The sequence below is a fragment of the Crinia signifera genome, chromosome 19 (genome assembly GCF_055691185.1).
Source record: "Crinia signifera chromosome 19, ASM5569118v1, whole genome shotgun sequence".
Classification (NCBI taxonomy): domain Eukaryota; kingdom Metazoa; phylum Chordata; class Amphibia; order Anura; family Myobatrachidae; genus Crinia; species Crinia signifera.
The window spans coordinates 135093340-135118363 of record NC_139226.1 but is presented as its reverse complement, the minus strand read 5'-3'; the positions used below and the strand labels follow the sequence as shown (position 1 = coordinate 135118363).

General features: G+C 43.8%; 1 protein-coding gene across 1 annotated transcript; it reads left to right on the top strand.

The window, feature by feature from the left end:
• Nucleotides 1–12622: 12622 nt before the first annotated feature.
• Nucleotides 12623–23532, top strand: LOC146041640 (nicotinamide N-methyltransferase-like). The gene is made up of 6 exons (XM_083161573.1): nt 12623–12686; nt 13968–14039; nt 16330–16475; nt 17053–17105; nt 19362–19607; nt 22833–23532. The coding sequence occupies exons 1-6, from the start codon at nt 12623–12625 to the stop codon at nt 23257–23259; spliced, it is 1008 nt and encodes a 335-aa protein (XP_083017699.1). The 3' UTR covers nt 23260–23532.
• Nucleotides 23533–25024: the final 1492 nt, after the last annotated feature.

Sequence of the window (25024 nt, the reverse complement as noted above, 5' to 3'; positions counted from 1 at the left end):
ACAAATGCATTATTTGGAATTCTTTGATGTAATCACTATCCATGTAATGAAGCTTTATATAAATATCTGATGTGCGTTAATATTTATTGTATATTTCTCTCTGACATTTTTTAATATCTTGTAAATTTTATCAATGTGTATGTGTATGTATAGTGTTTTCTGTATTTTTTCGTATTGTTATATGTTAGAGATGCTGACATTAGCTTGATTCGTTCACCTGAACCGCAACGCTGCAGTGTTGCCATGGTAATTGTCAGCTGTGCAAGTTTGCTTTGGTCATTGACCAGCGACTGCACGGACGGCATTGTTACCGAGTGGTATAGCTGATAGCGTCTCCCAGATACACCTGGAGCAGTGGGCAATGAAGGCGTGTAGGCTGCTCCTACATAATATGAGTGTATCATTTCACTTGCTGTGTGTCTTTCCCTCCAGACAACTAGACTCTGTGCTCCGAAAATGGTGCTCCGAAAATGTTAGAGGACAATAAAAGTTTCCTTGCATGATCCTGTAGTGCCGTGTTCCTATTCTCACCTCCCTGCCGGTTCACTAAACATCGGCACTCACCTTTCCTAGTTTTGGGGTGCCCTATGGCAGGGGTGTCCAAACTTTTTGCGATGAGGGCCAGATTTGTTGAGGTGAAAATGTGGGGGGGCCGACCATTCAGCCTGAAATTCTTTGAACCATTAATCACATCAGAATGGTCCCCCACTCTGCCCCCATTCACTCTATATCCCCCAGCCTGAACCTTCATTGTATATTCCCCAGCCTGCCCCCCCTTCTCTGTATTCTGCCCAGCCTGCCTCAATTCACTGCATGTCCCCCACTATGCACCCACTCTGTCCTCCAGCCTGCCCTCTTCTCCAAATATCCATCACTGCCTCCATTCAATGTATGTCCCCAAGATTGCCCCTCCTTCACTGTATGTCTCCCATTCACTGCATGTCCCCCACTCTGCACCAACTTTGTTTCCCAGCCTTCCCCCCTTCTCCGAATATCCATCACTGCCTCCATTCACTGTATGTCCCCAAGCCTGCCCCTCCTTTACTGTGTCTCCCAATCTGCCCCCATTCACTGCATGTACCCCAGCCTGCTCCTCCTTCACTGTATGACTGTCATTTACAGTGTGTCCTTCACTCTGCCTCCATTCACTATGTCCCCAAGCCTGCCCCTCCTGCACTGTATGTCCCCCACTCTGCCCCCATGGACTGTATGTCTCTCTGCCTGACCCCACAAGGGGCCCCCAGTGGCCCCTTGTGTGAGCCAGAGGATGGAGCGGCAAAGCAGGCACTGCAAGGACAGGACACAGATGCTTGGGCTCCCGCTGCCGCCCTCCTCCTCTCCACATGTTACGGGAGCAAGCTTCCCCCTTACTGCCCCCCCTCTCTGCACACAGCTGCCACTGTGATTGTGGAGGAGGGTGATATACGATTGTAGCAGCAGGGGTTGGACGCATACTCACCAGAAATGTTTGACTCCAGGCATGCTATCTGGTCTAAAGCTCACAGCAGACTATGCTATATATATATATATATATATATATATATATATATATATATATATATATATATATATATATATATATATATATATATATATATGTGTGTATATATATTATATATATATATATATATATATATATATATATATATATATATATATATATATATATATATATATATATATATATATGAAGAATCGGAAGAAAGAAAAAAAATCAGAACCAAAAACCAAAAAAAAAAATTTTAAATGAAAAAAATATCCAAAACTTTAAAATGTCAAGTATACATACATCCAAGGTTGTGGCTGTTCACTTTCCTCTGGCAGGATCAACGCGTTTCGGTCTAAATGACCTTTATCAAGATCTTGATTTGATCTTGATTTTAAAAAAAATTTGGTTTTTGGTTTCCGATTTTTTTTGGATGTATGTTGTTCATGTGTCCACATGAATTGCCCATGGGACCATTGTAAAGTGTTGTTTTAATTAAACTATATGGAATTTTTTACTTCAAACTGGCTTTCTGGCTCCATGCAAAAACATCAGTGATCAATATCCTATATATTGGGAAAAAGATACCATTACGGGCTTTCTGCCCCCTACCAAAAGGGGTGAGTAAGGTACGCCATCTGAATGGTGTATAATTATATATAATCCACACTAAATTATATAAACTCCTCATATTGGGAATTTTTATATTTCATACACTTGGGACACTGGAGCCACGGATGCACAGGTGAACACTGCAGTCACCTATGACACCACATAAGTGGGACAACACATGTGAAAAGAAACCTTTATAGGTTTGAAAACTCCCCTGAGATATCGCGAGTAGGGGTACGCTGTTCTTCTAGTAAAAGAAACTGCTACATGTGTATTTTTCTTCTTATCCACTGAGATTGCAGATCTCAGACACCACTGTTCTTTTTGTCTTTACCGAGAACATATGGAAGATCTGTGATCCAATCACACACACGTAAAGAAGCACACACTTTGAAAAGTTGAACCCCCTCCTGGACGATACAAAAATAAACCTTTATGAGAGGATTACTAACTAAACCCATGTGAGTTTCGGTACGCCCAGAGGGAACCAACTTACCTTCTCACTAAGAGCACTACGCATTTGAGCGTTTATAATAACGGACACAGACACAGTTATCTAATTTGTACTTTATTTTTATTTTTTCACACGCTAACACCATGATTTGGCAATCCTCACCCATCTGAGAACGAACATCATCCTGCCATCCCATCAGAGAGAGGAGCCCGAATACAAAAAGACTCTAAGTACCCTGTTTTGCGCCATTGGTTTGCATATCCCATTCTTTGTTCTAAAATTATATATATATATATATATATATATATATAGACTACCCTGCTCCCCTTTGAAGAGGTCCACAGTTGGACGAAATGCATCGGGACCCTTCCACAAACGCTTTTTGGCTATTGAGCCATTGGACTAATGTTCTGCTCCTGTATACGTTGCTCTCTAAAGGCATCCTAATTGGGCCAGGATATAAACTACAAAGAGAGCTAAGTACACTTTCCAACAAATCCAAGACTTTTTAGTGTATGAAATTGTAGTTTTTATTTTTCATTTCATTTTTTAGATTTTATTTTGTAAAAAATATTTTTTAATTATTGTCTCTATTGTTCCCCATTGTCGCCCCCATTCCCCGCTTTTTTCCTGTGTCAATTTTCAATGCATTGTATAGATTTCCTTTTTTTATAAATAAAACTATTATATATGCTTTCTTCTATTCTGACCACTTCAGTGTTATTATAAGATACAATATATCCCAGTTCACTTTGGAGGTAAGCTCCCAGGTGCCTGTATTCTCTCCTCCACTTCCCTCACAAAACACCCACCTGATAGACCAAGTCAGTCTTCAGAGAATTGGGCTGCCATCTCACAGACTACTAAAGTCATGTAGATATTATACAATTGTAGGACAAAAAAATTTTGTCCAAGAAATTGATCTGATATATATAGTCCAGGAACAGGTGGGCATCACTCCGGGTCTCATGCAAACAGGTGATACTTTAATGTGTTAAAACGGTCCATTTTAACACATTAAAGTATCACCTGTTTGCATGAGACCCGGAGTGACGCCCATCTGTTCCTGCACTGTATTGGTGGTATACCCACCTCGGGATGGCACCTGGGCAGTTCACCTTTGGGGAGCGGGGAGTGCTGGACATTCTACAAAAGTTAGATCAAGCCAAATAAAATATTGTATCCAATTTCAATCCATAATTGAGCACAATCTATTTTACATTAAAGTCCAGTATTAAAACAAGACTCTGAAGAAGTTCCAGCTACCCATTACTATTGACCAGCATTTAATGGACGTTCTCTTGAAAATGCCAGGCGTTCCCATGTGAATGCGCCAGTGACTTGGGTTTGGGGGGAGGGCAGCTGACTTCAGCTGCCCACCCTCTTACTGCACAGGGTGCTCACAGACGTAAGACTTCTCTCCGGTGTCTACAGTGCTGTATAAATCATTCTATGTTAACCAACCATCTAATGATTTCTACCCCACACTCAAGGCTGCGTATGGATTTTTATGCTTAACATCCATTCACAGCCGTGAGGCGGAACTCAGTGAGTGAGGGGGGTGGCCGCTCATATGGGCAGTGGGCAGTGTTTCATCCACATGCAAAGCTGCAAAATGTGCAGCTTTGCGTGTGGACCAGAATAAAGTCCTAAATGCCTTTCTGCAATGATCTTGGTACATCCAAATTAATATTTAAAAAAAATATTACATTTTTACCAATAACTAGTAGTTACCAATCTGTTATCTCTATTAAATATCAACCTTGACTCTGATCTGATGATAAAATAAACGACACCAACATACATCTCTTCGATTATCTCTAAATATCTCCAAACCCGACCACTTCGCTCATATCAAGAACTATGTCTCTCATCCACACTGATTATTAGCTCCCATTCAAGATTGCAGGAATTTATTCCAGCTGCACACACTGTGGAATCCCCTCCCATGCAAAATACGACTCTCCTCTAGTCTACAAATCTTCAAGCATTCCATGAAATGTCACCTCTTCAGGCTGCTTATAACATTCCGGGACTGCCCACATAAACATCATAAACTGTTCCTATCCAATTAAATCCCCCAATACACAGTCCCTTGCATATCCTCACTTATCTTCTCTTTCCCATTCTCCTGACCCTAATTTGGGTAACAACGTCATCCGGCAGATCCCAACCTATATAATGTAGCTCCACAGAGCAATATCCATAACACTGTACATTTTGGCAAACATTAGAACAATACAGTTTAAACAGAAGGGGACATTACAGTTACTGTAAAGTGAAAACAGAGTACATGTAACAATTAGACAACAATTCTCAGTGCAAAATGGAGCTGAGATGTAAGAAAGCAAATTAGTTGCCAGCAAATAAGTAGGTGCTTTTGGAAGAGATGAACCATTATAAGTGAGAAGGCATGTGGGTATAGATGATTGCAGAAATGGAAAAGTAGACAAAATTGTAAAAAAGGAACAAATACTGTAGTCGCTAATGACAGAATTCAATTGTATAAATCCGCTAATCCAGCTGCTGATTTAATGGGATCACCAATCCCAATAACAGGACAAAATTGGGAAATGAAAGATTGTGCTCAGATTAGAAAACAATTATAGCAAGTCTAAATAGATTAAAACTAATATAAAAAAAATAATACGACAATACAGTATACATAGCGTGTTATCTTTCTTTTTATGTAAGTATACTCTTTGAAGAACTTTTAATATCACAGAGGCAATGTTTTTCTAACTTTAGAAATGTTGTGTATAATTCTTTATCAAGCGAATGAGAGTGTTTCTCCTTAGGATAACTATATAACTATATAAACTGTTAACTGCTGACTGAAATGACCTTAATTATACAGGTAACTTCACTCTATCTTCTGTATTAATCTCTACAAGGTATTAACTTCCTGACAGCTATTATAGCTGAAACATAAGATTTGTACTGTAGGTGCTTTCATAACTATAAACGCCACAGAGTTGACTCCTGCTAAAATAACTGTAATCCTCCTGGAGCAAAAGGAAGAAAAAGTATGTCACAACATGGTGCACCTAGATTGACTCACATGAATAAAAGTTAGCTTTTATTAGCATGGTTTAAGATAGCGAAATATATAAAAAACACAGACAAAACAACATAAATGGTGTGTTTAAAAAACGATTACGGTTATAGACGATTACAATTTGGCTGTTTACAGTTTTCAGTTGCCAATATTTATGGGGTACTTTATGTACTGTTTATATCTCTTGGCTTGGTTCCCCAGTATAAAGGTGCATGGGATTGTGTGTTGTACAGTGTATGAATACCCGTGCACAATTCAATATGTCCAATGGTAGCACACCCTCTATAGAAACAGAATAAGGAGCATACTCATCCCCATTGTTCATCAGAGGGTCCACCTGTCATTCTCCAAAAATTAATGAGAGTCCTGTGCGAACAACACATCCTCTGTGTCTAATCCTCCTGGAGCACTACAACTGCTATAGGGCTCAACATAAATTAACAGTGCACAGACTTACTGTATAACTGGTATCCCTGGTTAAATAAATAGCAGCAGTATCATATTAAATGAATCTCCTTTTCTCTCTCCGTTATCTGCAGCAGTTGTAATTATAGTGTAGGCTATACTGTATGTTGGCAGCCAGATTTTAGATATCTAGCGTAAAGGGGCACAGTTCAACTAGTAGTGTCTCTCCAATAAATAAGGCTCTGTATATATGTAAGCAATGCTGCAGATCTGTGCGCTGTAAAGGCTGAAGTGTTAAATTACAGAACCGCTTTAATCAGTCTCTCTCCCTCTAGGACAGGCATTCTCAACCACGGTCTTCAAGGCACACCAACAGTGCAGGTTTTAGTGATATCCAGGCTTCAGCACAGATGGTTTAATCAGAATCACTCAGGTACTAATTAAGTCACCTGGGCTCAAGCCTGGATATCACTAAAACTTGCACTGTTAGTGTGCCTTGAGGACCATGGTTGGGAATGCCTGCTCTAGGATACAGTAGCTAGGTGTTTTACATTGCCTGGGACTTAACTTCAATGGTTATGGGCTGTATGGGGCAGCTGTCCTGTGGTTAAACTCTGCTGCCTTGGAGCTGATTTACCACTCACCACTCCCCTTTGCTGTCCCATCCTCTCTAGGTCTCCACCCAAACTCCATCTCAGCTGCCGCCTCCTCCGAACTTTCTCCACCGGGAGCGGATCCCTCCTTCTGAAGTCGGTGCTGCCTTCACCAATCAGCGTCTGGACACCGGGACCACAGGAGACTCCACCGGATTTGTCACAACCTCCAGTAAGCCTCTTTTCTCCCCTACGGGAATGCTCTCCACTGCTGCTATGCTGCATAGCTCTGGTTTTTCTCAATCTCCTCAGGGAACTGTGCCACAGCCGTTAACGGCTGCTGGTTTTAACTCTTTCTTCAAGCGCTTAGCACAGTTGCCCGCTCTCCCCACGAGCCGAAAAACTTTATTAAGGTGTCCAACATGATTACAACTAGTAGTCATGGTGGACACTATAAACAGGGACATTGGGATAGTCCTTGTATTTAGTCTATGGGGAGTCTCTTACTGGAATAGTCCAACTCCCTCTGGTGGGAGTTTCAGCCTATTATATTAATAATAAATGTACTGCTTTCCATGAAATTCCAAGTTGCCTTCTGTGAAGGCATTTCTATATATTCAGCATAACCTTCAATGTCACCTATGGGGATGGTATACTGGCAAAACACAACCTAAAGTATCTTCTACAAAGAATGATCATATGTTTATGGTCCATTATATTTTTTACTTGATACTTCCGGTCGCATGCATGCAAGCTCCCATCCAATGGAGTCTCCATCCCCATCCCCCGGAGAATTGGGCACCCTGTGAATGGATGGAGGGGGGAAGGAACAGGGAGGACAGGTGTTGGTGGCATGGTGCCCCCCCCCCCAGCCAGTATGGGTGCACAGCTCAGCCCCCAGCATGACAACAACCCACATGCAGGAGATGCACGGAAGACGCAGCACTAGACCTGGCTGCCTTTGTGACTCCAGCGGCGCACAGCTCAGCCCCCGGGTATGGCACCAGAGGCTCTGGACCTGGGGATGGCACCAGAGGCTCAGGACCAGGGGATGGCACCAGAGGCTCAGGACCTGGCTGCAGGCTCGGTCCCCGGCATGATGACCCCAAGAGGTGGTCCCCGGCATGATGACCCCCAGAGGCAGCGGCGACCCCCATCGGAACCTGGAAGTGGCACCGTCCACAGCAGAGATAGATCATGCCCACAGGCCCCAGCCACTGTCCGCAACATAAGCAGATGCAGGATCCCTCTATGCTGTGGCAACCCCCCCCACTACACCCAAGGGAGGAGGTATGATTAGACCATAGGGGGCATTGGTGTGGAATCAGCCATGGAGGCAGTGTTGCAAGTAAGGTGGTACGGGGTGGTACGGAGTACCTGTAAGAAATATGTTGCAGGTACGCAGTACCACTTACCCCCTGACCCACTGTCAATTCTATTTTTATTTTAAGTTTAAATATAATGCATCCGCAGCCCACCCACCAAGCGTTATGAGTGGTGCTGTATGCAGCTATCGGCTACTGTTGATTTAGCCTGTCACACTGACAGGCATCAGCAGCTATGACAGCATGAAGAGCAGGCTCCACTATTGTAAGCACAAGCTGCCCGTCACTCCCCCAAGCAAGAGCCAACCCACCCCCTGACATTCCCTGTTTCTCATTCCTTGTCTCCTGATGCCAAGCCACTATTGTCATTTAGTCACTCCTCTAGCTTTGTGTGACCACGCCCCCTCATGACACATGGCCACGCCCATTTTTGGTGGAGGCTATTAGTACCACCAAGAAAAAAATTCTACTTGCACCACTGCATGGAGGTCTCAACTCCAGCCCCAGGCCTCACTGACTATCCACAGGCCTCAGTAACTCTCTCCCCCTCCCACCACCACCACGCCTATGGTGGTTCTTCTACAGAAAGTTGGCACCGCAAATGGCTGCCTAGGATTTGTGCTTCTCAGCTACATGCAACCCCATGTCCCCTGTATGATAACTGTACTATCTCTGCTGTAACTGTGCTGTCCTTGCCCATACTGTAACCTACCTGGCTGCGGCAACGACCAGTGGCGCCGCTGATGGCTGCCTAGGCGCTGTGCAGCTTGGCAGGTATACGTACTCTGTGTGCCCTTATACTGTCCCTGCTTATATTGTCACTTACCTGGCTGCTAAAGTGACTAATGGTGCCATGGGTGGCTGCCTGGGTGCTACGCAGCTCATCAGGTATGTGTTCCCTGTGTGATACTGTACTGTCCCTGCTTATATTGTTACCTACCTGGCTGCTGCAGCCACCAGTGACGGCACAGATGGCTGCCTAGGTGCTGTGCTGCTCAGTGGGTATGTTTTACCAGTGTAATACTATACTGTCCCTGCTTATATTGTTACCTACCTGGCTGCTGCAGCGACCAGTGTCACCACTGATGGCTGCCTAGTCACTATGCTGCTCAGCAGGCATGTGTTCCCCACATGTAATGTCTCAATGTAATGTATGTAATGCCTCCCCCACCCCACCCCCATCCCTGCTTGATGCTGCACTGTAAATCCACAAAAGATTCCTAGTGTGCGCAAGCACATATGGCCAATAAAGTTGATTATATTGTATTCTATACATTTTAATACATTACATCTTTGCTCTTTATATGAGGATATCACATTCTTACCAATTGGAATCTTGCATGTCCTCCTTCAATTTACTATTTACATTATGGAAGTTAATATAGAAATGTACATATATATAAATATATATATATATTAGTGTGTATATATATATATACACACACATATATATCCAACGTTAAGAATCATTACATGTATTTTGAGTCAACAATATTTACATTTTCATCATAAACTATCTTTTACTTTAAACAATTTTATCATTCCCTAAATCAGAGGGGTATTACCTCTCTTGTACTTCGAATGGGTCTGCCCGGCTCTTGCTCCAAGGTTCACTGGTGAACAAATCAAATACATCTGGTTGGTTTGTTCCTTCTGTAATAGCATCACTTGGAAGGGGTGGTGTTACTACTGTATGTTTACTCGATTAGGTGAGATTGAGCCACCCATGAAGAGCAACAGGTCCATCGGATCATGCTAGGGATAATCTGAGATTGGTCAAAGGATTCTCCACCCTTGGATTATCTAATCCCTTGGAGTCTTGTTCCATCCTGTCTTTACAGAGTTTAAGATGGTTATGATGTATGATTTTTACGTTGCCATCATCTACTTTCTTTATCGCGTATACTATGGTATCTACAGTAGATAAATGAACAACTTTATAGAGTATGATTTCCCAAATAGGGTCTAATTTACTACTCCTTTGATTATTTATTTTTAAAACTCGATCTCCCATTTGTAGTTGCACTGCATTGGCATTTTGATTATAGTCTCTTTCCTGATGATGATGAACAGCCTCCATTTTCTTTTTGATTACCTCTTTGGCGAGATCGATCCTATGCTGGTGTTCAACTACCCAATCACTTTGGGAATGGTTTATAATCTCTGGTAAGGTATTGAGTTCAAAATCAGATGGTAACTTTTCCATCCTTCCAAAAAGGAGGTAATAATGGGTATGCCCTGTTGAAGCATGTTCCAAATTGTTATATACAGATGGGTCAGGTCCCATCTTTGCAGGGGATGGCGCTGGCGTCGCCAGCCGCCATCCCCCGCCAGCGCCATGGCGATGGTGAGAAGGGGACACACGCGCACGAGAGGCGCGCGCGTCCCCTTCCGACGGCGCTTCCATCCGTTCCCCGGGTCCCCGCCGCCTGCCCGCACCCCCCCCTAACCCCCCCTAACCCTGTCCGTCTCCCTGAGGCGGAGACGGACAGGGTTTCCGTCGCGCTAGCGATGGGGACTGAGACGCGCGTGCGTGTGAGACGCACGCGCGTCTCAGTCTCCTTGCTGGCGTGGCTGCTGGCGGGTCGCCAGCGCGTACGTTCTGGCGACCCGCCAGCAAGGATGGCAACAGTAACATACTGTAAGTAAGTAAGATCAGGTAGTAAGGAGGGTCAATTCAGCTGTTGGGCAGGGGGAAAGGACGAAGCATTCCCACAAAGTCTGGTTGGCCCTCTCACATAGTCCATTTCTTCGTCGGTGATATGGCGTGGTTCGCAGCTTTTTGCACCCATAAGTATTGCAAAGTTCTTTAAACAACGAGTCAAAGGCAGGCCCCTGATCAGTAAGGATTTGTTCAGGAAACCCATATGGATGGATAAAGTTCTTCAAAAATATTTCTGCTATAGTTTTGGCTGTTAGATCTCTGACGGAACAGTCACCATGAATTTCGAATAGTGATCGAACATCATTAAAGCATATTGGTATCCTGCATGACTTGGCCCCAGCTTTACATGATCTAATGTTACTATTTCTTGAGGGAATTTACTTTGAATGGGTTGCAAGGATGCTTTCTGACCAGGTTGCAAGTTCCTCTTTATGGCATAAGCAGAGCACTTTTCAATCCAGCTTTCGACATCTGCATGTAATCCGACCCAGAAAAAGTTATTTCTAATAACGATTTCTGTTTTCTTTGTCCCCAAATGTCCAGATCATTTATGGTAGGCATGTAAAATTAAATCTTGTTATTCGTTATTCATAGGGGATGATTATTTGACTCAGAGGGTGAGATTTAATAGGATGAGAGATTCATAAAGTGAGAGATATGGTGAGAAGTCTCCAGTTTTTTTAAAGTGGCAATCATTTACACTGCTAAACCAGTTTGATTTTGCTGTGTAAATGATTGCCGCTTTAAAAAAAACCTGGAGATTTCTCACCAAATCTCTCACTTTCTGAAGCTCTCATCCTATTAAATCTCACCCAGAGTATCATGTGTACAGGGATCAGTGCCAGTAGCTGCTTAGTAAATCTAGAGTGGAAAAGTACACGGCTGATTTTAGAGCAGCCACAGATTCTTCTATCCTGGGAAGAGGATAAGCATCTCTATGTGTTAAAAACGTAAATCTCAAACTTTCTTTTGGACTAATACCACGGGCTATAACTGTCTCAAATCAATTTGCATGCTTTCATGTCCTCGATCATTTTCTTTACTGGTTGAGATAATGCAGGTGGAATAGGTGTTGCTGTACCTTTATAGAAGGAGCAGCCCCAGTGGGAATGCTATGTTGAATGTCCTTGACTCGTCCAAAATCATCTTTTCATTCTTCTAAACTAAGCATAACACTCCAGCTTTTTCTTTCTCTGGTGTGTCATGATCACCAATTTGTAATTTGTTCCACCATGGAGCTTCAGGCTGGACTTTCTGCTCATCTCTGGTGACTACATATTGTTGTGCTGCAACAATTTCCATGTCTATGATGTCTTGGAAATTAACTTCATAGGTTTGTGCAATGACTTGGAATAAGGCTACCTTGATGGGATGATTATAAGGATTCAATAGTCTTACCGGAACTCTCCCTTGTACTACAGTTACTAATGCTCTGGCTAGTACAAATTGTTCAGCCCAACTTTCGTGTCTCCTTTAAACAATAGCATCACAATCCCTTCCTCTTGGCCTGATCTTTGTCTTGCACCACACGGAATTTGAAGGTAACAAGATGTTTTGTCGCTCTGCAATACGGACAGTTCCAATATCTCCTCTCTTGTCAGCAAATGTTTGTTGGCTTTGTAGAAACGGATGGTCGGTTGCAAGGGTCGTCGCTCAGTGAGATTTCGAGTAGATAACTCTTGTTTTACTGTGCTAATTAATTCTTCGGGGCAATTATTTAGAATATTTATTCCAATAATTACTGGTGGCACCCATTGATCTTCAACAGCTGTAATTAAATACCCTTGGTTGGGCAATTGGGCTTGTCTTATTCCAATTTCAGCCTCCCAGTATCCACAACACTCAATTCTTTGTCCATTGTTAGCTAACAAATTCAGCCATGCCAGTGGTGGTGCTATTATCTCTTCCTCCATCCAATGTCTTGCAAACTCAGCCCACTGAATAGTAGTAACTTGCAGTATCTATCCGGTATCTAACAATGCTGGCAAACTAACTCCATTGGCTTTAATTTCAATGGTGGGGCAATGTCATCAAATTTTGGCATCCATTCTTGGGGTGAAGGACCTATTCCTGAGGAGTCTCCCGATGGTTGGTCCTGGCACTCGTGATCTCTTCGTTTAAATGCTCTGGTTGGCAGAAAATTAGCTCAATATACCTGCTTCTCTGACAATGCCTGCAAATGGGTCTTCCTTGTCTGTGGGAAGTCGACAGGAGCTCCACGACCCGGCGCAATTCACCACTGGGAATGGGTGCAAAACCGCCGTGCAAAATCGATCTCATTGCCTATTATGTGGCGCCAGAGGAGGAGCCACCCCAACCACAACAAATGGTACAATCGGTACAATTTTTTTGAGCTGGTACAGGCTGTTAAAAAATGGTACTGTACCAGCTTAATTGGTACAGTTGGAGGGTATGTGATATTGATATATAGTGACTCCCCGCCCAGTGCCCAGATACTAACATTCCTTCCATATTTGAATTTGCTCTTCCTGTTCTTGCCCACATGGCCAGAAGCTGCTGCTATTTCTCCCACTAATTCCATAATGGGATTCTCTTTCCATCCACCATGGTCTCTGTTGTAATGATGTCTCCTTTAATGCTCTCAGTTCAACGCAAAGATCAGTCATTCATTGTGTCAAATCAGCAATTTTCCCCTTTATTTCTTTAATTTAATCTTTTGGAGGCAGTGGATTGAATTTGCTGCTGAAGAGTGGGTTCAATGGGTATAGTCATTGTTCCTCTCTATCGCCTAAAACTTTTATAATCAACTCTTTGAAGGCCACAAAACTAAGGTGATTCTTGGCGATGTAACATCTTCAATTGTCCTTTAGTATTCTCATCATAGATTCCATCTAGGAACTGATTGATTAATGTCTCATCTTCCTCTATCATTTCAGTTGGAGCACAGAGCTAAATAGCTCATATTGCCTCTTGCAGCTCCACAGCAAATTCTCGTACTGTTTTGTGTGGTTCTTGTTTTCGAGAATAAAACTGTGTTTTCAGTTCTGATGTTTTAGTATCAAACACTTTTGCTAGCTTATTAAGTATCTGCTGTTTTTTTTTGACTTTCTGGCCATGACTTTTCTCTTAGCAAACCCTCTTAGTTGTGTCACGAGTATTTCAATCTTTTAATTTTCATTCAATTCATATAACCGAAACAAGGCTTCAATCTGATCTCAAAAGTCACAAAATGCATTAATTTCAGTCACTCTATTATCCCCGTAATAAGTGGGAAGCCATGGCACACTAAAATAATATGGTACAGTTATTGAGGTCGGTGTACTTACGGTTGAGCTTATTCCATCTGATGCATCTCCTTACTCCTCATTGAGTATATGCCTTTCTTAACTTTTGTCTTGAGACATTTAGAGTTACCAATGGCTGTAGAATTTAAACGTTTCCATATCCTGTTTGTGACGCCAAATGTGAATCCTTCACCAAGTAGGTATCTCTTTCTTTCCCGGGTAAGTATCTTCTTCTATTCACAGTTTCATTAATATAAACAAACATATAATGTTCAAAACAATAAATTACAAATGTGCAGTAAAGGAGGTTTTATTATACTAGAACTCTGCTTTCTTTTAGCTAATGAAAATCAAGGTTACTAGCATGCAAATAGATCAATGGATAAATTCAACCATTAAAGTACAGATAATTATCACTTCTATTACTAAATAACGAACTCCCTAAAAGCTACTTAATGCATTAAGTAATTGGCTGCAGCATCTAAACCCACTAAGAGCAATTATTGTCTTTCTAGAATTAATTCCTAGTCAAGTCCTTGAAGACAATATTCCTGTGGCCACTAGGGTCACACAAAAGCGCTGGTTATAATACAGAGGATGATTCTCTTTTTGGCCTTTAGCCAAGCTGCGGCCCCCTAATTAGAGGAATTGTGCACCTCTATGGATCAGAAATGTGTGTTTGGTATCCAACTAGAAGCTGGTACACCTAGGAGGCGCTGCTTAGCCAAAAATCAATTAGGATATCAATGATGTAAATATCATAAATTTATTAAAATACATAGTTCTGTAGCAACATAATAAAAAGAATATAATATGACATACATGACATACAACACATAACATAGACAGATTTTATGGCTAGGCTGAGTATAAATTTTCTCTATAGATGTATATTGAGGCTATTTTGTATGTGTGATATATCACAGAGGCTTTTCATATATATTTACCAGTCCCAGTGTCCTTTTTGTTATGAAGATCCTTGCAGAAGACAATGTGACATTATATACTGGACTTCCTCCCTTTATCTGAGCCAGATGATGATTTGTAATCCTTTTGGATGGGATCCGATACGAAATCCCGGCGGTCGGGATCCCGGCGGTCGGAATCCCGACACTGGAATCCCGACCGCCGAAATCCCGACATGGGGGGACGTGGATCGCCCCCCCTTGCGGGCTCGCTGCGCTCGCCACGCAGCGGGCCCGGTGCCTCGCTACGCTCGGCACGCTATTTTATTCTCCCTCTATGGGTGTCGTGGACACCCACGGAGGGAGAAAGATTCGGGATTTCAGCGGTCGGGATTCCAGTGTCGGGATTCTGAACGCCGGGATCCCGACCGCCGGCAAATTGACCGCATCCCTGCTGGATGGTCTACCTTATATTGAAGGGACCGGCACCAGGTGGTGTCCGTACAATAAATCACTATTCTCCTGCTGCAGAACGTTTTATAACAGATCTCTGCCGGTAATAGGCTGCGGCACTGGGCTGTGCTTTCCGGGCTTTTATGGGGTCCCGGAAAGCACAGCCCAGCGCCGCAGCCTATTATGAGATGTGATGTGTTTCCCCGCTTACTTATGTCAGCGGCTTCATCAAGAGGAGGGAGGAGGGCCCTGCTCCAAGGAGCTTACAATCTAGAGGGAAGGGGGAGACAGACAGATGACATGAGGCACAAGCAAGGTGGCCTAAAGTAAGCGAGGCAGGGAAGGACAAGCATGTTACAAATAAGGGCATAAACATGATTTAAGTATTCAATTGCAAATGCATATTTTAGCAGTTACTAAGACTATTTCAAAGCAGGTGCAAAATGTCAGCAGAACAACAAACAGAAGTTCAAATTAACCACAGGCATTAATGTCACAGAACTTTCTCATACCTTTCAACTTTCTAAATAGGGAAAGCTGGACTCCTGTACTTGGCAAAGCCATGTGGTCAAGGTATGGGGGAGTAGCATCTACAAAAGGGTGTGTTTCCTCACCAGAAGCTGCACAAAAAGCCACGCCTTCATTTTCCTCATGATGGGTGCATGCCCAGTGCTCTGTGAGGATGGAAGGTATGCTTTACAGTACTTTCTATGTTTGTGTGTCAGACAAACAACACATTAAAATGCAATGTAAAATAAAACTTCTGTAATGCCATTTTGCCCCATACCAATACAGTAACCAACCAGATTCTATATATTTTAAGATAAGGACAAATATCTAAAATGTTTTTACAAGCTTACTAAGATGGAATGTAGAGGGTTATTCATAAACAAAATCAAAATACAGTTGGATTATGGCACATTGTAACGTATGATTATCACATGGTGAGGTCACATATTTAATCATCGTCAATAACAATTCTGCCAAAACTAACACACTCATAGTCAGCTGAGTATGAGAACATTGTGATGACGGTAAATAACAATATATATTTTAATACATTTAAAAAGAGAAGAGCTGCACACATTACACTACATATAACGGAAAAAAAAAACATACATATTACAGATCAGAGACCTATCCTGCACTGTGTGACAGAAGACAAGAGGATGGAAGCCAGACCTGACCTAAAGCTTTATCATGTGCATGGGATGGATTCCAGAGACTACCTGAAATATTTTGGAGCAGACAGTGCGTTCAGAGAAGAGGTTGTGGTATTTGTTATGGAGAAGCTGCACAGCGCATTAGCAACAGGTCCGTTTTCAGTTTACATTGTATATGGTTATTGTATATGACTGCTGTTATAGCGTACAGGGTGAATACATTGCTCATCAGCACTGTGTAATGGGAACAGGAGAATCGTTTCTCTGGGGAAGCTGATTTAACAGGGAAACACCACATAGGATATTCCCTCAGCAAGTGCTTTGGTTGCACCTGTACTCCTACAGACCATTATTACATATGGGACTGAATCACCCTCCATGTGTTTGGCACATGGAGGATGTGCACAGGTGAGAAGGTGACTATTTACCGAGGTATTACCAAGGTATCTCCACAGAGCCATTTCTCCCTGAGAGGAGCAAAATAATGTAGGCCGGTATGCCATTTATCAAGGAACTTTTTGCACTATTTTACACTAAATCTAACACCTTTGTTTTTGTGTGCTACGAGTCAATCTCTGTCTTTATTTTGAACCATACTGCTTGATGATCTCAGGTTTCACTTACATTTACATCAGATATTCTGTCGCCATTTGTAAGTATTAAGTCTAATATTTGTATCTTTTGTCAGGAAGGCAGTAACCTCAGCATTTGTCTCTACAGGAATACATTATTGGAATGGCAGTAAATTGTCCCTCACAATTTCTTTTGTGAGCTTGGTATTGTTAGATTCCAATGCTACCACCAGGAAATTAAAATCTGTTATCAGATTCTTTAACATCGCCATTGCCACCTCCACATATTCCATCTGTGCCCCCACAGATGCCATTTGAGGAGATATTGACTGCAATATATCAATGTAATATTTGATGTATTTGCAGGTACTTAAGTTTGTCCCATGTAGCATTAATCTCAGGAATATCCGTCTGATCAGATACCATCCTAAGAGCTATCAACATCTCCACCGAGGATTCTTTCCCACTGATAATGGAGTATATAATGCTGCTCCACAGCCAAAATCAATCATCCCGATGGCTCTATCCACCTCATCAGTGTTTGGACTTTGTCCTGGATTATTTGTGGCTTTTTACAACTGTTCGCCCTTAAGCTGCATTTCCATTGCAAACTTCCATGTAGCATATTTCTCTGAGCCTTTTAGCTTTGTAAAGTTCATAGTGTGCCCTGTGCTGTGAATCTTGTCTCAACTTTGATAAAATGTCCTCTCTAGTTTTATATAGTGAATTTTCACTTTCTCTTTCTGATGTACTTTCTCAAACACACAGTCCTGGACCCAAAACCTGTTTGCAGAGTGTTGCGGTATTTGGATGATGTTCATCCACACAACAGAGTAATAAAAACATTGGTTTATTAAGTATTCAGATGATAACAGTAGTAAAAGATATAAGAGTTTCTGCAGCAGCATGAGATTCTGCACACACACACACACACACACACACACATAGCAAGGCAGTGTCAGAGACTATGCAGCTGCTTGTACTAAGCACAATACACCAGGTATATGACAGTAACTTACGCTTTTGTTGGTGACAGACTGCACGCCCGAGCAGTTTGATACTCTCTGGTATAAGCGGCATGAGATTGCTCCAACATATCTCCCAACATGACCCATTCCAGGAGGGACAAGATGCTCTGTTTCTGGACATCCTTGCCAGTGGCAGTTAAAGAGTTGCAGGGCTGCAGCACAGTCCAAAATTCAGATAGGGGAGCCCCACCAACTGCCACCCGAAACAGCACAGTCCGGACTCACTGGCAGGTGTGCAGTCCCACCTCTGCAACTGCAACTGGCAAGGATGTTCAGGAGCAAAGCATTTGCCCCTCCTGAAATATGTCATGTTGGGAGGATTCGGTATGAAATCCCGACGTTTAAAATCAGACAGGGTCAAAATCCCGAATAGGTCATAATACCGACAAGGACAAAATCCCGACATTTAAAATCCCAACAGGGTCAAAATACTGACATATAGAATGTGCAGGTGAAACAGTCGACACGACTTTCCGTCGACAGGTCGCAAGGTCGACATGGGTTTTTTCACTGTTTTTTTTTACCCAAATGTCGACACAGTCAACATGGACACAGTTGGAGGTGAACCGCAGCCCCTCGCATAGCTCGCTTCGCTCGCAATGCTTCGGGCACACTATTTTATTCTCCCACCACGCCCTAGTGGATGGTAGGGCATGAAAAACGTATGTCGACCTTGCGACCTGTCGAGGTAAAGTCATGTTGACTGTTTCACCTGTACATTCTATATGTCAGTATTTTGATGCTGTTATGATTTTAAATGTCGGGATTTTGTCCTTGTCCGGATTTTGTCCTTGTCGGTATTATGACCCATTCGGGATTTCGACCCTGTCGGGATTTTGACTATCGGGATTTTGACTGCATCCCTGTTGGGAGGTATGCATCAGGCACTGCTCCACAGTGTTACTGCTCAGCAAATTCACACTTCTCTCTCAGACAGTGGAGGAAGGAACTGCGACATCCGGTTCCTTTCTGCACAGAGCTAACACTTCAACTCCCCGGCAGTCATTGGTGGTTTTTGGACACACAATGTACTTACAATCTGTCATACAATCAATCACGCAACCAGTTGAGATTGTACGATGGGTACAATATCTTTCTGATGTATGGGGACCTTTAATCTCTCTGCACATGTTACATCAGCCCCCACCTGCAGTGCACATGGTTTTGTCCATTAGAGAGTGATTGTGCCTTTCCAAGTGAATCAGAATAACCCCCACAGTATAAGATGCCCTATTTTATACAGACCTATCTGCAGTCACCATGTCTCATACACACCATGTGCCATTCCTCAGTATTATACCATGAAACGTACATCATGAAATCCCTTTATTCAGTATGTGGCCAATGCTGGAACACATATTATCTTTCTTTGTGGTTGACTCACTATAACTATATAGACTGTTACATTCCTACTTATCTGAGTCTTTCCCCGCAGGCCGTATTAAAGGAGAAACTTTGATTGACATGAGTAAGGGATCCTTCGTTCATCATCTTTTTGGTTTCTGTGAATATTTTAAAGCGATCATAATACTAAAACCAACAGACTCCTGTATTATTGAGCTCAACAAATGGGTGGACACCCGCACTGGGGCGTTTGATTGGACTCATGCATCTAAGATTGCTGCCGAGTTGGCAGGTATCAGGTAAAATATTATCTAATCATGTAAGAACATAAAGCATTTATCACATGAAAAAAATCTTTCTAACGAACACGTAACATAACAGGTCATTGTTACATATTTGATGGAGGTCAGATGATTATCTACTGTACTGTACATGCAAGACCCAAAATAATAATTGGGTAAATGAAGGTGTACAGCAAGGTCATAGGCCGAGTCCAAGCCAACTTTTTAGTGCATTGTCTGTGTCATATTCTGTAGTTACATTTTCCTATGACACAACACCTTTAATTTCTAGTAAATATGGTATAATTGTATTCTACATTTAACTGAAATAAACTTAGCACTAAACAAACATGGGTGTTGAGGAAATGCCCTGGGCTTCATCCTAGCCAGGAGGGATGAGAAGGAGGGACTCCTTTTCTTGTGTGTTACAATTAGTTAATGCTTTGGCCATGGTGAACTCACCAATCATGTCATCTGGATGTGACATTGGCCCTTATTCAGATTCGAGCGGTACGGCCCGCGTGCGGCCGTACCGCCGATGTTTTCCGTCTGCACATGCGCAGAGGTCAATCTGCGCATGTGCAGGCGAATTCGCCGCACATAAATTTACTACGCCGCAAAGGGGGCGTATAGGGGAGTGAGGGGCTTCATGCCCTCATTTCCCTATGTATACGCCCCGCGTTTCATGGGCGTTCCCATGCAAACGCGGGGCGTACGCATGCTAATGAGGGCATGACGCAACTCATGGGGGCGGAAAGCTGACGTCGCCGGATGTCAGCTTTCAGCCCCCATACAAGCTACCACACGGACGATTGTCCGTGTGGTCTCAGCTTGCGGGAGCTGCCGCGGCGTGCGGACCTGCCTTCGATGGTCGACGACCATCGAATGCAGGGGGCAGCTCCCACCATGGTGGAGGCGTAGCCTCCACCATTTTTATGCGGATCGCCAGCCGTCCGTGTACGGACGGCCGTGGCGATCCGTAGGGTGGGCGGGGATTCGTCTGGTGCGGTCGGAGCCGCATATGCGGCTCGACCGCACCAACCAGAATAAGGGCCATTATTATCCTGCCTATAGTGCTGGATTTTGGAAATTTGGGAGATGTCTAGGCATTATTATAATTGTATTTGCAAAAACAGTGATGGCTAAAGAACCCAACGCTGGTTCTATGAAATATGGGGACCACAAAAACGTTTCCCAATATTTCTTTTTGGCTCAAATTACAGTGTTTTAACACTGTCTGAAGCAAACTCACACTGTATATATACCTAGTCCTTGGCTGTTCTCAGTCCCGTGTCTATGTAGAATGGACAGTGAAATGAGTCATCACATGTCCCAATCCAGTGTACAATGAATGCAATATCCCAATCCACAAATTTTACCCAAAATCACATTGGTCATGTGGGTCACTGAATAATCATGTGGGTCACTGAATAATCCCCAATGTTCGCCTTAAATAGGAAACAAGAATGCAGTGTTTATATAATATACAGTAGTTTCACTAAATTGGCTATTTGAAACATGCACAGTACAGTATAGGAGAAGCGACATCTGGTTGACAGAACATAGTATTACACTATCAGACATCTCAGTGCATTATGCTATAATTGATTATTCCACAATGCAAATGAAAATGGCATGATATGATGTGTGTATAAGACACAACTAGCCAGACATGCTATATGACAGGGGTGTCAAACTCAAATTCATCGGGGACCGCATCAGCAGTTTGGTCACCCTCAAAGGGCCGGTTGTCACTCCACGGGGGGGTGGCGATAGGCGATGCGGCGGCGACAGGGGTGGAGGGGGGGACAGCTGCGCCAACTTCCGCCCTCCAGTGGCCGGCGCCCTAGGCAAATGCCTAAGGCTGCCTAGTGGTGGCGCCGGCCCTGTTTGCCCCCCTTAACCCCCCTTAACTAGTCAGCTCAAGCTGAGGATTTCTGGGGAAATGGAGACCCTCCCTCCAATAAAGGTCTCCATCCCATCCATGTCAACCAAGGTCTGACTCTGAAGTGAATCCCAAAACTATCACATGGTGGCTTGGTGGGCTGCTGGTGGCATATTAAAATAAGTATATTTAATGTACTTATTTAATAAATAAGTATATGAAATATACTTATTTTATATACTAGCAATACAGCCCACCAAGCCACCATGTGACAAGACTCTGTGCTGCAGCTTGCAGCAGGTGTGTCACACCCTAGCCAGCATCATACATATATTATTTGGAGTGAGAGCCACTGCTGCACTTACTTCAATGCTGTGTGGCAGCAGGCTCCGCAAAAGGTGCTGATCCCCCGTCCGTCGCGCGCCAGGGCAGGCCAGCCGTCACCGCACAAACACCCCACGCTCAGGCTTTGCTCCTTTGCCTGAGCGTACTGCGCGGGGGGCACGGCATGACGTTATTACGCACGTCGCCGGGCAGTGCACTGAACTCCTGGGAACGCTCTGCGCTAGCGTTCTCAGAAGGCAGCCGGCTTTACAGACTGGCAGCGGCAGCGCGGGCCAGTAGACTTGGTCTGGCGGGCCGGATTCGGCCCGCGGGCCTTGGGTTTGACACCCGTGCTATATGACATGCTATTCAAGTAATGCAACATGAATAAAAAGTAGCTATCTATGGAAATAATGGTATAATGATACTATCCACATAAAGAACACATACATTAAGGGAGCAGTAAACACTGAACTGCTTCACAAAAGTAATTGATAGTTACAAGTAAAGTGTTTATTCTCTTTGAGGTGATTTGTCTTGTGGCTGAGGCATAAAAGAAAACTAAACTGAAACACACAATATTACAATGACACTTGTAAATACAGGTACGGTATCCCGTATCCGTACATCCCGAATCCAAATTATTCCAAAAAACTTGGGGTTTTTTTTGGAGAAATTCGAATTTTATTTTTTCCCCCCTAACCCTTTTTTAATACTAACCAAGTCCCCCGGCATCCACAGTAGGCCTTCAACATCCTCTCCGGCGTCTCCATCGGTCCCAGGAGTGCATTGCGTGAGTGCTCCTGGGAACTCGTGCAATGCACTCCTGGGACCGCTGGAGATGCCGGAGATAGTGCTGAAGGCCTGCCGTGGATGCCAGGGGACAACGTGGGAGCCGAGGGACCACCAGGGGACAAGTAAGTATGCCTAAAAATATTTCTTCAAAAAACTGGAAAAATCCCTTATCCGGAATGCTCGTGGTCCCGAGCATTTCGGATAAGGGAGACTCAACCTGTATAATGCTTTTTTTCTAGTGTCGAAGAGCAAGAGAAAGAAGAAAAGTTAAAGGAGACAATTACACGCGTTATGAAATGTGACTTCAGCAAAGAGAATCTCACGGATCCTGTGGTGTTACCACAAGCCGACTGTCTAGTTACTGTGGTGATGCTGGATGGGGTTAGTCAGGACCAACAAGATTACATCAGAAACGTGAGGAAGATGTCAAAGCTGCTTAAACCCGGGGGATACTTTATAGTTATTGGAACCTTAAATGCCACATATTACACTGCTGGTGACCATAGGATACATGCATTGAAATATGATGATAGTTTTGCAAGAAAGACCTTCACTGATGAAGGATATGTAATTATCTCCTGTGAGTTACTTGATAGAAAGGTAGAGAGTGATCTCATGGATTATAAACAACTGATGGTTCTTACAGCTGTCAAGGGGAATATATAGGATGTGATTGGTGGCCATTGTCTGGATGATAACTAATAACAATTGATCTTCCTAGTTATTCTTATCTTATATTTAGTCTTAGCCTCTATAGACATCAGTCATGTACTAAGGACCTTATCCTAGTTGGTTTGTATTCGCAGCCTTGCAATTCCACCAGATGCAGCCCTGCGAATGCCGATACGCACCCCCTTGCATGCCACATTTGTTCGCAGGAGCTGCAAATGGATGTTTTTCATAAACATCCATTCGCAAGCTGTGGGGGAACACCCACATCATTCAATGGTGATAGCGTTTATCTTACTTAACATTATATTTCTTATAACATATTATGATTCCTACCAGTACAGAGTATTATAAGATCCATATCTGTACTAGGATTAAACAATGAATGTCTCATCTACAAGAAGCTGAAACAGTTGACATGGATGTATATCCTGTCTAATGCTGGCCACACATCAGAAAGATATCGTTGAAACCTTCCAACTTTTGGCTGGTTGGAATGATAATCTTTCTAGTGTGTGGGAGCAAACGATTATCAGCCGTTTGCTCCCACATGGCCAAATCTGTTTGATTTTTCCCAGCTGATCGCCCTGATGTGTGGGGGAACTGTCCTCCAACTGCCCGATAAGTAGGCGGACACTGACCAGCAGTGTCCACCTACTTGTGTCACCAGTGGAGTCCAGTGCCAGCAGCAGCAGGAGGAGAGGTGCCAGTGTCAGTGACACTGGCACCGGCACCGGCAATCAATTCTGCCTGGCCCTCTGCCCCCCACCAGGTAGCATTGGCAAGGGGCTCGCTACAGCATGCGGCGCCGCTGAGGAAACCTGGTTCTTGTCACAGCAGGGCGGCTTCGGGTGGAGGAGAGACACAGCCTGAGAGCAATGGATTGCTGTGGACTCACTTGCCCGCGCCGCATGTCCTCAGAGCATTGGAGTACCGTCCGCCGCAGCTTCTGCTGCTGTTATACTGGTAAAGGAGAGCCGGCTGATCCCCTCCAGGCTGTTCTCCCCCTTCGGTCACTTAACTCCGCTGGTGCTCTCCCTGTCTCTGCCGGGAGTCGAGGTCTAATCACTGTGCCGCCTCTGGTCCTCTCTGCCAGGTGCCCTGTTCTCATCCCCGGCCCTGCTGGGCTCTCATAACTGCGCAGCCACTGGTCCTCTCCCTGCCGCTGCTGGGCACAAGACTCCAGCGGTGTCCCTAAGGTGAGGGCTGCTGGCGGGGGTTTTGCAGTAGTATACACTCTCTGCTAGACCTTCTCCCAGCAGGTAACTCCGGCATGCGAGCATTAACTACCTGACCCCCCCTCTCTCACCCCTCTCTGCCTGACTTTCCCCCTTCTCTCACCTCAACCGGCAACTTCCACCGGTCCCCGACATTTACCCGTTCCCCGGCAGCGGTACACCCTCCCCTCCTTATCCATCTGGCGCTGCTTCTTCCATCCCTCACCTCCAGTCTCTCACCTCCAGCCTCCCCTATCCCTCACCTCCAGCCTCCCCCCGTGTGCCACGCAATGAGCAGCCTCCTGCAGATACACAGAGTCCCCCTCTCCCCCCAGTGTAAGGTACATACTGTATTCTACTGATACTCTGTCATAACCATGTGTTTTAGTGACACAACAGAAAATGCCCAAACTATGTATGATATAAAGACAGGCTCTATGTATCGCTGGTGCCATAACTCCAATATACTGTATGGTGTAAAGAAAGGTTCTATGTATTGCTGGTGTCAAAACTCCAATATATGGTATAAAGACAGATTCTGTGTA